Source organism: Patiria miniata, unplaced genomic scaffold, assembly GCF_015706575.1.
Source record: "Patiria miniata isolate m_02_andy unplaced genomic scaffold, ASM1570657v1 HiC_scaffold_22, whole genome shotgun sequence".
NCBI classification, from domain to species: domain Eukaryota; kingdom Metazoa; phylum Echinodermata; class Asteroidea; order Valvatida; family Asterinidae; genus Patiria; species Patiria miniata.
In genome coordinates this window covers 3,998,667-4,012,777 of record NW_024037061.1, presented here as the reverse complement: position 1 = coordinate 4,012,777, position 14,111 = coordinate 3,998,667, and the positions used below count along the sequence as shown (strand labels likewise).

The following is a 14,111-nucleotide window of genomic DNA, read 5'->3' as shown; positions in this document are numbered from 1 at the left end:
ACCCCTTCCCCCTCCAAGCAAGCCCCTTCCCCTCCAAGCAAACCCCTTCCCCCTCCAAGCAAACCCCTTCTCCTCCAAGCAAGCCCCTTCCCCTCCAAGCAAACCCCTTCCCCCTCCAAGCAAACCCCTTCCCCCTCCAAGCAAGCCCCTTCCCCTCCAAGCAAACCCCTTCCCCCTCCAAGCAAACCCCTTCTCCTCCAAGCAAGCCCCTTCCCCCTCCAAGCAAACCCCTTCCCCTCCAAGCAATCCCTTCCCCTCAAAGCAAGCCCCTCCCCTACAAGCAAGCCCCTCCCCTCAAAGCAAGCCCCTCCCCTACAAGCAAGCCCCTCCCCTCAAAGCAAGCCCCTCCCCTACAAGCAAGCCCCTCCCCTCAAAGCAAGCCCCTCCCCTACAAGCAAGCCCCTTCTCCTCCAAGCAAGCCCCTTCCCCTCCGAGCAAGCCCGTTCCCCTCCAAGCAAACCCCTTCTCCTCCAAGCAATCCCTTCCCCTCAAAGCAAGCCCCTTCCCCTCCAAGCAAGCCCCTTCCCCTCCAAGCAAGCCCCTCCCATACAAGCAAGCCCCTCCCCTCACAAGCAAGCCCCTCCCCTCAAAGCAAGTCCCTCCCTCCAACAAAGCCCCTTCCTGCCAAGCAAGCTATGCCCTCTCCAAGCAAGCCCCTCCCCCTCCTAGCACCACCCCCCTCCCCGCCTCAAAAGAAGACGATAAAGTATAGTGGTGATGAAATGCCAAATACAAATGTCTCAAAACCATTCACAATTATTACCCCTGTTCATTAAGCCATTAACCTCTTCCTGCAGAAACTCCAGGTCAGCGCAATTTGGTCTGTACTGTGACAGGTACCAAATTTATACTTCTGGTTAAGGAGGTTATTGTTGTAAAGTGTCTTGCCCAAGAACACAATCACCATGACCTCCTTCACGGCTCTAAATGTCCTAGTGTTACATATTGGATTGGACATTGAATAAAGCATTGGGGCAATTCCACAGTTACTCACGGTACATTTTCGTAATGTGAGTAAACGATTTTGTGCGTCTTGTTTATCATACATAACACATTTTTCTGGATGTCATCTTTGGTGCTTAGGTAGGTCTAGGTCTACTCTATCTACCATGGGGATAACAGTTATTAAACCTTTTTAGTGAGGTAATTACAGCCCAAGGAAACTCAAAAGTACATCAAAAATGTAACGTGAATAACCGTGGAATTGCCACTTGGACCTTAGTCTCAACAAACACAAGTATCATTTCTTATAGGATTTATGCTGATGAAATGGATTTCACCAAAATTTGGCAGATATTTTCTACTAACATAACTTGTCTTTTGTAGCCATGCAAGCCCCTCTCATCCCAGCCCCATCTGCACCCCAGGTCACCAACAACGCCCAACGCTTCTTCCGCGTGGCGTTCGCCCGTCCCTCTCAGAACCCAGGGGTACGCGAGCGCAGTGTCTGGTACGCTCACTTCGACGGTCAGTGGATCGCTAGACAGATGGAGGTTCATGCCGACAAGCCGACCATTTTGTTGATAGCGGGTAAGCACACAAATAGCATCTCTTTTACATTTATAATTTTTATTTTTTAACCCTAACATACCTGAATCCATCAAAATCCACACCCCTGTTTTGGGGGATTTCGGCGGATTCAGGATACCTCCATCTTGCACAAACTGGGGGACTTTGATGGATTCAGGATTGTAAGCCTAGCGGAACTGCAGGATTTTGATGGATTCAGGATACCTCCATATTGAGCTGTTGGGAGACTTTGATGGATTCAGGACAGTAAGCCTATCGGTACTGCAGGATTTTGATGGATTCAGGACAGTAAGCCTATCGGTACTGCAGGATTTTGATGTATTCAGGATACCTCCATATTGAGCTGTTGGGGGACTTTGATGGATTCAGGATCTCAACAGATTTACTCCCGCCTAACTGATGGATTGTGATGGACTCACTGGCCACCAACATTTTTTGGCATGGCAAAATTGATGGATTTTGGTGGATTCAGGATACTTTCTAGTAAAACCGACCAAGTGGTTAGGGTTAATATGTACAACTTAAAACACCATTCCCAGGGCTATTTTTGAGTTTCACCTCAATAAAATTGGTTTGCTTTTCAATTTATATATTATTCCCAATACAGGGTGTGCCAAGAAACAAATTAAAACTGTTGAATGTTTTTTCCTTCAATGAAATTATATATTACATCAAAGCCAGACTATTTCTCAATCCATTCTTTTTTACCCCATTCCATTCGGGTCCCTAGATCCAGAAATACAATCGATTAGTGAAAGGGTTTACATTTTACTTGGGCCACTCTCTCACCAGTGATGTCACCAACTTCAATGCCTATTCAATGCTAACCCAGATTTAAAATTACCCTTGAAGGCCTGCTGAAGTCCTACTTTTATCCTGATTATGTCTTCCAAGGCCCTGCTTTTGTTTCGTTTTTTTTTTTTTTTTTTTTTTTTTTTTCGTTTTTATTCTTCTGTTCTACCACTTTTCACCTGGGTCTGCTTGAAAGAAAACTCTCGCAGGGCGGGTTCATTTTTGTGGGCGAAATGTAAAGCCCTTTTTCAGAGGGTTGCAGACGCCAAAAAATTGGGAAAGCCGTTTTTCGTAAAAACTAAATATACAAATTGAAACACCGTTAGGAGAACAACAACAAAAAAATCAGTTTTGAGAGCATGGGTGATGCAACTTTAACCCTAACCAACAACAAGCCAATTTCAAATTTCATGATTCAAACATTGAAAATTAAGAAAGAAAGCTAAAAAATTGAGTACAGAACAGTACAGTCGGAAGGAAAAGAAAAGAAAATCACGACAAGGTAAACCTAGTAAAGCTAGTTCCAGAGTGCGCAGAGTTTTTTTCTTTTGATTTACGCAATGGGCCGGATTTAGCCCATTCATTGGTGTCACAGGGTGATCCTATACAATAGCACTGCCCAGCTCACAAGTGACAATCAGTGAATCAATCAGTCAGTGAGACAAACGCAACGAGCACACTAGGCTGGCCCTCTGGGACCAGCAAAAACTTTAAAAAAAAACAGAACTTTGAAGGAAGTCATTGTTAAGTGAACATATTTGGCCTTTGTTTAGAAGTACTCAAAAGGAAGAAAATTATTCAACATTTCTCGTCAATTTAACAAGTCCACTCAGTTTGATAGAATCCTTGAATACGTAAACAGGGGAAGTCAGTGTCTTTTTCTGACTTTACTTCCCTTTTTCTCAAAATAGGTTTTTTGAAAATGTAATTGAGGAAGTCAAAGTTGTTAAGAACATCACTTCCCTTTGTCTAAAAATGCACTGGTTTTTTAATGCCCCAAAAATGGTCATTTTTGTATTGATAGTCAACCACTTCCGTGAGTTTTGATATGTCGTGATGTCTGATTGGACAAAAATATTACACCCTGGATATGATGAGAGGGGCAGAGACAAGGAAGCAGACGATTGAAAAAAAAACAATTTGGTATTCAGAATTTGTTTCTTCTTCAAGAGCTTCAAAACCCCATGTCTAATCACAGTGGATAGTACATCTTGAGTGGGGCCATGCATTAAGGACAGTGGAGCTGCAACCAATCACTTTACCTGCAGTGTCAGGTGGATTCTGTCCTCAGTGATGTACGAGCCTTCAACCTGCCAAGCTTGATGTGAAACCACCGTTGTTCTTTGTTCCACTGAACTTGTTTTCCTGTGCATCTGACCTCATCAGAATTGTGTGAGGACATACCATTTCCACACGCAATCAGCAGCAGAATGATGTCAGCCAGCATGATGTCTCCAGTTGGTTTAGTCCTTGTGATGCTTCTGTATACAGCTGAGGGAGATTTCACAAGCGATCCAAGAAGTCAGACAGTATATGAGGGGGACAATGTCAGATTAACTTGCGAATCTCTATATATGACTGAATGTCGTAATCAAAGGTTCTATTGGTATAGATCTACCACTAGTCACCCATCACAACAATATGTTTCTGGTTGTTACCAGGTCAATCATATTTTAATGAATCATATGACTGTTGAGTTTGACAGAGAAACCAGGATGTTTCACCTTGACATCCAAAATGTGCAGCTTCAAGATGGCGGACAATACTGGTGTCAATTATTCTTTGCTCAGAACAGCTACCCAAATAGAATCTCTTCAAAAGCCAGACTGACAGTAATCAAACGACCACCTTCTTGCATGGTAACCAGTCCGTCAAACACCAGAGTGGGTGACAATGTTTCATTTACATGTACCTTGGAAGAAACTGACCCATCAGCTGATATAACTTGGTACATTAATTCATCAAGTGGTCATCGTCCACTCACTTCTATCCATGAGGTCCGAGAAGGTCGCGTTTCAAGAGTAAATCGAATACTGCAAGGAACTGACAACATGAAGGAGTTTGTCTGCGTGGCTGGTTCAGATTTTAACACTGGCCCAAGATGCTCAGTTACACCTCTGCAGATACCAACGAACGTTTCCATCTCACCAACTTTTCAGTCTGTATATGAGGGAGACAGTGCAGTGTTCACGTGTAATGTAGAAGCGATACCCCGTCTGACGGGCGAAGAGTACATATGGCGAATATATCAAACTGATGGATCAGAGGTGAGAGTTCAAGAAGCTACACTGACTAGTTTTGATGGCCGATATAACATGATGGGGAATACTCTGCAGATCCTTACAGTGTCTGCTGACTTTCATAACTCTTATGTAGCTTGTAGAGCCGTTTCTCCTCAAGGTTCTTCCAACAGCATCGACAGATCTCTCCTTACAGTTCTCAGTGTTACAACTGTGCTGTCCGCTACATCATCTGCAGCCACGGCAACAGTGCAGGAGACCAAGGATCCAAGTGTCCTCCAAACGGAAGAAACTCACTTTGGGGTGAAAACTCCCGACCACTATTCCACCAGTGTCAGGACCTCAATTGCTAACGAATCCAAAGAGGATGATGATACATCTCAGATGTTAACAATTGGAGTGCTAATCGGGGGAGTGTTAGCACTTCCTCTACTTCTGGTTGTCATCGTCCTTCTTGCCAGCTTCTTGCTCAGATAAAAGAGGAAAGTCAGGAGACTTTGTCAGACACAGGCAGGGAATCCTGTTCAGATATCGGCCATTGGTTCATCAGAAGGGACGGACTTGACATACCAGAGCCTTCAAAAAGACGTCGGAAATCAGGGAGCAACTGAACTAACGTACATGGATTTGAACCTTCAACAAGGCGAGCGAAACCAAGTCAGACCACAGGCGGAGTCTGAAGTAAGGTACAAAAACATCCCAAGAAATGACCCAAGTTATCCAGACTCGTCAGCAGGTAGAGAAAGACCAGAGGACATCGCAGAAAATGAGACAGGCCTATATGAGAACATTTCTGAGTAGATTAGATGCGGAGAGGAAGACTTTGATCCATGAAGTCTCACCCCATGAAGTCTCACCCCAAACGTACTCATTTAATACCGGCCAAGCACATATTTATTCCCAATCATTAATACCTTTCAGTCAAAAAAGTCAAAACACGTCACAAATTCATCATTTCCACCGATTCCGTTCAACAAATGTACCTCCCGTTTTGTGAGACAAAGGCGGGTCTTTTAAAAAAAAAGCTGTTTACTAATTTGACTGTTTAAACAAACAAATAAGCAATGGATAAGCGAAAGACCTCATACATTAAGGCCGAGTCAGACGGCAATGATTTTGTATTGCTGGGATAGACATAAGTAAACCTTTCATGCATTTATTGTAAATAACTTTAACTAAACGGGGGCTAGAACACCCTCTGATATACCTGCAATGCATAGGTCTGTACACAGAATGACATTTATTTTCAAAGTGTCTTATGCAGAACTTGTAATTAATGGGAAAAATGTAATGAAATGTTGTTCATAAAATATCTTTCTAATAAAATGTAGCATTAAGGAAAGAAAGTAGTAATAAATTCTTGAAAAGACTTTCAATGGTGTCTCACTGGATATGTTATCACATTGCCATAAAATTAAAATAGAGTGAACAAAACGACAAGTACAGGATTCTATGAGACTGGCTTCAAACATAAAGATTTGTGACAAATCAATGTGAGCTCTTTTCGACACGGAGTTAGAATTTCAAACGTTTTATGTTTGGAGGAGGTCAAAGTTAGGTGTGCACATTTGGTGTTTGTTTTAGAAGTATTAAACAGAGGAAGAAAACTAGTCAGTGTACAATTAAAGTGATCAGTGGAAGAAAATGGGTGGGTTTTTTTCAGCTCAGTTGAATCAGTCTGATCGGTTTAATAGAATCTATGAAATTTTAAAAGTTTTGTTTGACGTTGCTTTCCTTTGTCTCAAAATTAATTTTTTTGTTGAAGATTTGAAAGGAAGTCAAAGATGTTAATGACGTCACTTCCCTCTGTCTGAAAATACACTTCTTTTTAATGCCAAAAATAGCGTTTTGTAAAAAAATTTGACCACTTCCTTGATGGTGGATATGCTGTGATGTCTGATTGGATGGATGAAACTTGGCCTCCATAAATTCAAAAGGTGGGTGGGTGGGTTGGGGGAAGCTGGTACCATCTTCAAAAAAGGGGGCGCTCTTCAAAACTGGCCATTATGCAAGCTACGCATTATGTGCCCATTTTCAGGCGCATTATAAGGGTTTGGGGGCTTGGTTTTCATATTCCTCGTTCATATCAGAACTATCTATACCACTTTGGGAAATGGTTACTGAAAACAAATTATCCGAAATTTTAGGGCCAGTTTTGTTTTCATCTCGAGGAGCACATTGATGCTCGAGGGGGGACATTTATGTCCACAAGAGGGGCACTTGGGCAAATCGGGGGGGGGGGGGGGGGGGCCTTCCGACGCCCCTGGATATTGTTAGCACATTTGTTGTCAATGTCAAGTTCTGAGTGGGGGTATGCATTGAGGCCTGTGGTGCTCAAACCCAGCAGTTGACACCTGTCCTTGCTGCATGTGAATGCTGTTCTTAGTGATACATACATGTACAAGCCTTCGACCAGAAAAGCTTAATGCACATTCTTTTGGCATATATGACCTTTTTTTTTCATTATTCTTCTAAACTACAATCCGGGCCAAATCTGGCTGGGCCCCCAACCCCCCAGCCCCTGGTCAATGTTGTCTCTCATTGCCCGGTGTGTGCTCCATCCCCTGAAGAGAACAACATTGACCGGGGAGCAGGGGAGTTGGTGACCGGGGGAGGCTAAGGTTATTTCCAAGTGTCCCAACCATTTTGGCCGGGATTGTAGCTTTGGTTTGCATCTGATCTCTTCAGACTTGTCCAAGGAAATACAATCAGCAGGCAAATAATGTCGTCCAACATGACATATCTGGTGACTTTTAGTTTTTGTGGTGTTTCTGTATCTAGCTGAATGTCAGAACTCCCAGTATCTCACACATAATCCCAATTTTGCCAGGGGGTGCTGGATTTTCTAAAGAACAAAATCAATGCGGCCAGTGCGGAGTGCGAAATCCTTACTGCGTGGGGTCCGTGGCCCACTTAAGGCCCCGGAAAATGTTGGATTCTGGATGCTATGTGGTGCAATCTGTATTTAATGGGGAAAATGTCATGAAATATTATTTATGAAATGTCTATCCGAGAAAATGTAGCATAAGGGCAATTAGTAATCATTTACTTCTCTTCCATAAGAATATGAATAATAAGTTATGAATAGAAATGTCTTATCACCTCATCATAAATAGAGTGAACAAAATAACAGTTACGGGATTTTATGAGGCTGGTTTCAAACTCTAATATTTGCGACAAATCAAAGGTAAGCTCATTGTGGCAGGAAGCAAAAACTAAAAAACAAAAAAGTTTGAAGGATTTTTGTTCAAGTGAAGATATTCGGCCTTTGTTTAGAAGTATTTAAAAGGAATAAAATTAATTACTTTTTTCTGATCAATTTAACGAGTCTACTCAGTTTGAGAAAATCCTTGACTTACGTAAAAAGAGGAAATCATTGTCGTTTTCTAACATTACTTCCCTTTCTCTCCAAATATTTTCTTTTAAAAATGTAAGAGGAAGTCAAAGTTGTTAATGACATCACTTTCCTTAAAATACACTGGATTTTAATGCCCCATAAAAGGTCATTTTTGGATTAATAGTCAACCACTTCCATGATAATTGATATGTCGTGATGTCTGATTGGACCATGATGGGAGGGGCAGAGACAAGGAAGCAGACGATTGAAAAAAAAATTGATATTTAAAATGTGTGTCTTATCAAGGGTTTCAAAACTCCGTGGCTAATCATAGTGGATAGTACATCTTCAGTGGGGCATGCAATAAGGACTGAGAAGCTGAAACCAATCACTTTACCTACAGCATAAGGTGGATGCTTGTCCTCAGTGATGTACAAGCCTTCAACCTGCCAAGCTTGATGTGAAATCATCATTGTTCTTTGTTCTACTGAACTTGTTTGCCTGTGCATCTGACTCGTCAGACTTGTCTGGGAGAATACCATTTCCACACACAATCAGCAGCAAAATAATGTTAGCCAGCACGATGTCTCCAATTGGTTTAGTCTTTGTGATGCTTCTCTATACAGCTGAGGGGCTTTTCACAATCCACCCAAGAGGTCAGACAGTATATGCGGGGGACAATGTCAGATTAACTTGCGGATCTCCATACATGACTGAATGTCGTGATCCAAGGTTCTATTGGTATAGATCTACCACTAGTCACCCATCACAACAATATGTTTCTGGTTGTTACCGGGTCAATCAAATTTTAAGGAATCGCATGACAGTTGACCTCGATATACAAACCAGGGTGTTTCATCTTGACATCCAGAACGTGCAGCTACAGGACGGCGGACAATACTGGTGTCAATTTTTCTATGCTCAGATCAGCTACCTAAATAGAAACTCTTCAAAAGCCAGACTGACAGTAATCCCACGACCTCCTCCTTCTTGCATGGTAACAAGTCCGTCAAACCCCAGAGTGGGTGACAGTGTTTCATTTACATGCACCTTGGCAGAGACTGACCTCTCAGCTGCTATAACTTGGTACATTAATTCATCAAGTGGCTATCGTCCACTCACTTCTATCCAGGAAGCCAGAGAAGGTCGCGTTTCAAGAGTTAATCGAGTACTGCAAGCAACTGACAACATGAAGGAGTTTGTCTGCGTGGCTGGTCCAGATTTTAACAATGGCCCAAGATGCTCAGTTACACCTCTGCAGATACCAATGAACGTTTCCATCTCACCAACTTTTCAGTCTGTATATGAGGGAGACAGTGCAGTGTTCACGTGTAATGTAGAAGCGATACCCCCACTGACGGGCGAAGAGTACAGATGGCAAATATATAAAACTGATGGATCAGAGGTGAGAGTTCAAGGAGCCACACTGACTAGTTTTGATGGCCAATATAACATGAGGGGGAATACTCTGGAGATCCTTGCAGTGTCTGCCGACTTTCATAACTCTTATGTAACTTGTGGAGCCGTTTATCCTCAAGGTTCTTCCATCAGCATCAACAGACCTCTCCTTACAGTTCTCAGTGTCACAACTGCGCTATCCCCTACACCATCGGCAGCCACGACAACAATGCAGGAGACCAAGGATCCAAGTGTCCTCCAAACTGAAGAAACTCACTTTAGGGTGAAAACTCCCGACCACTATTCCACCAGTGTCAGGACCTCAATTGCTAACGAACCCAAAGAGGATGATGATGCATCTCAGATGTTACCAATTGGAGTGCTTATCGGGGGAGTGTTAGCACTTCCTCTACTTCTGGTTGTCATCGTCCTTCTTGCCAGCTTCTTGCTCAGATAAAAGAGGAAAGTCAGGAGACTTTGTCAGACACAGGCAGGGAATCCTGTTCAGATATCAGCCATTGGTTCATCAGAAGGGACGGACTTGACATACCAGAGCCTTCAAAAAGACGTCGGAAAGCAGAGAGCAACTGAACTAACGTACATGGATTTGAACCTTCAACAAGGCGAGCGAAACCAAGTCAGACCACAGGCGGAGTCTGAGGTAAGGTACAAAAACCTCCCAAGAAATGACCCGAGTTATCCAGACTCGTCAGCAGGTAGAGACAGGCCAGAGGACATCGCAGAAAATGAGACAGGCCTATATGAGAGCATTTCTGAGTAGACTAGATGCGGAGAGGAAGACTATGATCCATGAAGTCTCACTCCATGATGTTTGGACCAAGCGCAGTGGTGGTTATCATCTGACATGCATGCCCAAAAGTTAGGCATGCGAGCAGTGTGGCACTAAAGACAGGGACGTGCAGCTGCCCACATTTGCAGAGGGCAATAGATTGGATGACATCAGAAGCCAACAGTGCCAATGCCATCCAAAAGCTTGAAACTCTTTTTTAACTTTTAGGTAAAACAGTCTTTGTGATCAACTTCTACCAAGTGTATAATTGCACTTTACATGTACTGGCAAGCAAGGTGCAGTTTCAACGTTCTTCCCATTGTGATGAAAATTTGTGATAGTAAAAAAAAAAGGAATAAATATGTCTTGAAGGGGATAAATACATGTATATTGTGGCGGGGTCTCCCCGGGCCAAACTTAAGTTCGTTGGGACCAAGTCTGACACCTATTGGAGTGAAGCTGATCTTCCTGAACCCAAGCTTTCACAAGAAAAGAGACCACTCAGAGCGACCTCAAGGCCTAGGGAGCAGGTCCGTTTTGGAGAAAATATACAGCCGATTATGATTATTGTGATTACCCTCTGTTAATTGCACAATAAACCAACAACAAATACACCTGGATAACAGGAATGTTGGCACCACAAATATAATCGTAATTTATTATACAATAATCAAGAAATATGCAATAGTGATTGAGTCTTAATGAGGTTGTTAATTACCAGGGTCACTTAATTACACTTGGAAGTTAACTGACAGCTCAACTAAGCAGCAACGCGCACAGCTTGAACAATGCGCCCAATGTAAACAATGCACTGCTAAGTCAACAATGTACACTAATGTAAACAATGTACACTTATGTAAACAGTGCACACTAAGTCAACAACGTACACTAATGTAAACAGTGCATACTAAGTCAACAACGTTACTAATGTAAGTAATACACAAATGTAAGTAACATACGCCAATGTAAATAACACACGCCAATGTAAGTAGTGTACGCCGATGTAAATAACACACGCCAATGTAAGCAATGCACGCTAATGTAAGTAATACACGCTGTCAGCCATTTACGCTTTACCCATGCAAGCTAGCGTCAGCATCGCACAGTGCATTCACTTGTACGGCTGCGCGTCAGCATCACACAGCGCAACTTCAGCACAGTTATGGCCAGCACCTTTACACAGTGCGCGTCAGCATTACCCAAAACACAGAGCGCGAGCAATATACGACCTAACCGTCCGCTGTCCACGACAGAACTCCCCCGCGCGATCACGTGAATAGCCCTCACGTGAACATGCATACGCCGTACAAACACATATGCATGTACTAAACCTATGGGCCTTAGGCAACCAAAAGCGTACATGTATTCAGTCACTGGGCTCTTACGTTCCGCCCAGTCACTAACACACCGTGAATTTACGTTATTGCAATAGGAATGAAGTAGTAAATAAACTAGCTATAAGTCCCTACACTTTCCGCTACAATATGTACTTGCACGTTTTTAAATGTACTCATTTAATACCGGCCAAGCACATATATATTCCCAATCATTAATACCTTTCAGTCAAAAAAGTCAAAACACGTCACAAATTCATAATTTCCACCGATTCTGTTTAACAAATGTACCTCCCGTTTTGTGAGACAAAGGCGGGTCTTTTTAGAAAAAAAAAAGCTGTCTAGTAATTTGACTGTTTAAACAAACAAATAAGCAATGGATAAGCGGTAGACCTTATACATTAAGGCCGAGTCAGACGGCAATGATTTTGTATTGCTGAGATAGACATGAGTAAACCTTTCAGGCATTCGTTGTAAATAACTTTAACTAAACGGGGGCTAGAACACCCTCTGATATACCTGCAATGCATAGGTCTGTACACAGCATAACATTTTTTATTCAAATAGTCTTATGCAGAACTTGTATTTAATGGGAAAAATGTAATGAAATGTTGTTCATGAACTATCTTTCTAATAAAATGTAGCATTAAGGAAAGAAAGTAGTTATAAATTTCAAAAGACTTTCAATGGTGTCTCACTGGATATAATATCACATTGGCATAAATTAAAATAGAGTGAACAAAACGGCACGTACAGGTTTCTATGAGACTGGCTTCAAACAAAGATTCGTGAAAAATCAGTGCGAGCTCTTTTCGACACGGAGTTAGAATTTCAAACATTTTATGTTTGGAGGAGGTCACAGTAAGGTGTGCACATTTGGTGTTTGTTTTAGAAGTATTAAACAGAGGAAGAAAACTAGTCAGTGTACAATTAAAGTGATCAGTGGAAGAAAATGGGTGGGTTTTTTTTCCAGCTCAATTGAATCAGTCTGATCGGTTTAATAGAATCTATGAAATTTAAACAGTTTTGTTTGACGTTGCTTCCCTTTGTCTCAAAATATTTCTTGTTGTTGAAGATTTGAAAGGAAGTCAAAGATGTTAATGACATCACTTCCCTCTGTCTGAAAATACACTTCTTTTTAATGCCAAAAAAAGCGTTTTGTAGAAAAATTCTACCACTTCCTTGATGGTGGATATGCTGTGATGTCTGATTGGATGGATGAAACTTGGCCTCCATAAATTATTCAAAAGGTGGGTGGGTGGGTGGGTTGGGGGAGGCTGGTACCATCTTCAAAATAGGGGGCGCTCTTCAAAACCGGCCATTATGCAAGCCACGCGTTATGTGCCCATTTTCAGGGCGCATTGTAAGGGTTTTGGGGCTTGGTTTTCGTATTCCTCATTCATATCAGAACTCTCTTTACCATTTTGGGAATTGGTCACTGAAAACAAATAATCCGAAATTTAAGGGCCAGTTTTGTTTTCATCTCGAGGGGCACATTGATGCTCGAGGGGGGACATTTATGTCTGCAAGAGGGGCACTTGGGTAAATCTGGGGGGGTGGGGTGGCAAGTGCCCCCCCCCCCTTCCGACGCCCCTGGATATTGATAGCACATTTGTCATCAATGTCAAGTTCTGAGTGGGGGTATGCATTGAGGACAGTGGTGCTCAAACCCAGCAGTTGACACCTGTCATTGCTGCATGTGAATGCTGTTCTTAGTGATACATACATGTACAAGTCGTCGACCAGACAAGCTTAATGCACATTCTTTTGGCATATATCACCTTTTTTCATTATTCTTCTAAACTACAATCCTGGCCAAATCTCGCTGGGCCCCCAACCCCCCAGCCCCTGGTCAATGTTGTCTCTCATTGCCCGGTGTGTGCTTCATCCACTGAAGAGAACAACATTGACCGGGGGAGCAGGGGAGTTGGTGACTGTTGGAGGCTAAGGTTATTTCCAAGTGTCCCAACCATTTTGGCCGGGATTGTAGCTTTGGTTTGCATCTGATCTCTTCAGACTTGTCCAAGGAAGTACAATCAGCAGGCAAATAATGTCGTCCAACATGACATGTCTGGTTACTTCAAGTGGTCTTCGTGGTGTTTCTGTATCTAGCTGAATGTCAGAACTCCCAGTATCTCACACATAATCCCAATTTTGCCATGGGGGCTGGATTTTCTAAAGAACAAAATCAATGCGGCCAGTGCGGAGTGCGAAACCCTTATGGCGTGGGGTCCTTGGCCCACTTAAGGGCCTCGGAAAATGTTGGATCCTGAATGCTATGTGGTGCAATCTGTATTTAATGGGGAAAATGTCATGAAATATTATTTGTGAAATATCTATCCGAGAAAATGAATCATAAGGGCAATTAGTAATCAGTTACTTCTCCATAAGAATATGAATAATAAGTTATGAATAGAAATGTCCTTTCACCTCATCATAAATAGAGTGAACAAAATAACAAGATTTTATGAGGCTAGTTTCAAACTCTAATATTTGCCACAAATCAAAGGTAAGCTGTTTGTGCCATGAAGCAAAAACTAAAAAATAACAAAGTTTGAAGGATGTTTTTGTTCAAGTAACATATTAAGCCTTTATTGAGAAGTATTTAAAAGAAACAATTTTTTTCTGATCAATTTAACAAGTCTAATCAGTTAAAAAGATTCCTTTAATAAGTAAAGGAAATCGGTGTT

At 42.2% G+C, this 14,111-nt stretch overlaps 1 protein-coding gene across 2 annotated transcripts in view; it reads left to right on the top strand.

Annotated features, from left to right (window-relative positions):
• LOC119730165 (unconventional myosin-VI-like) overlaps positions 1–1,581 on the top strand; it is a 47,708-nt gene extending 46,127 nt beyond the window's left edge. For both annotated transcript variants that reach the window (XM_038202946.1, XM_038202948.1), the window contains one exon: positions 1,327–1,581. In XM_038202946.1, coding sequence (XP_038058874.1) covers positions 1,327–1,580 — 254 coding nt within the window. In that variant the 3' untranslated portion in view covers position 1,581. The remainder of the gene's footprint in view (positions 1–1,326) is intronic.
• Positions 1,582–14,111: the final 12,530 nt, after the last annotated feature.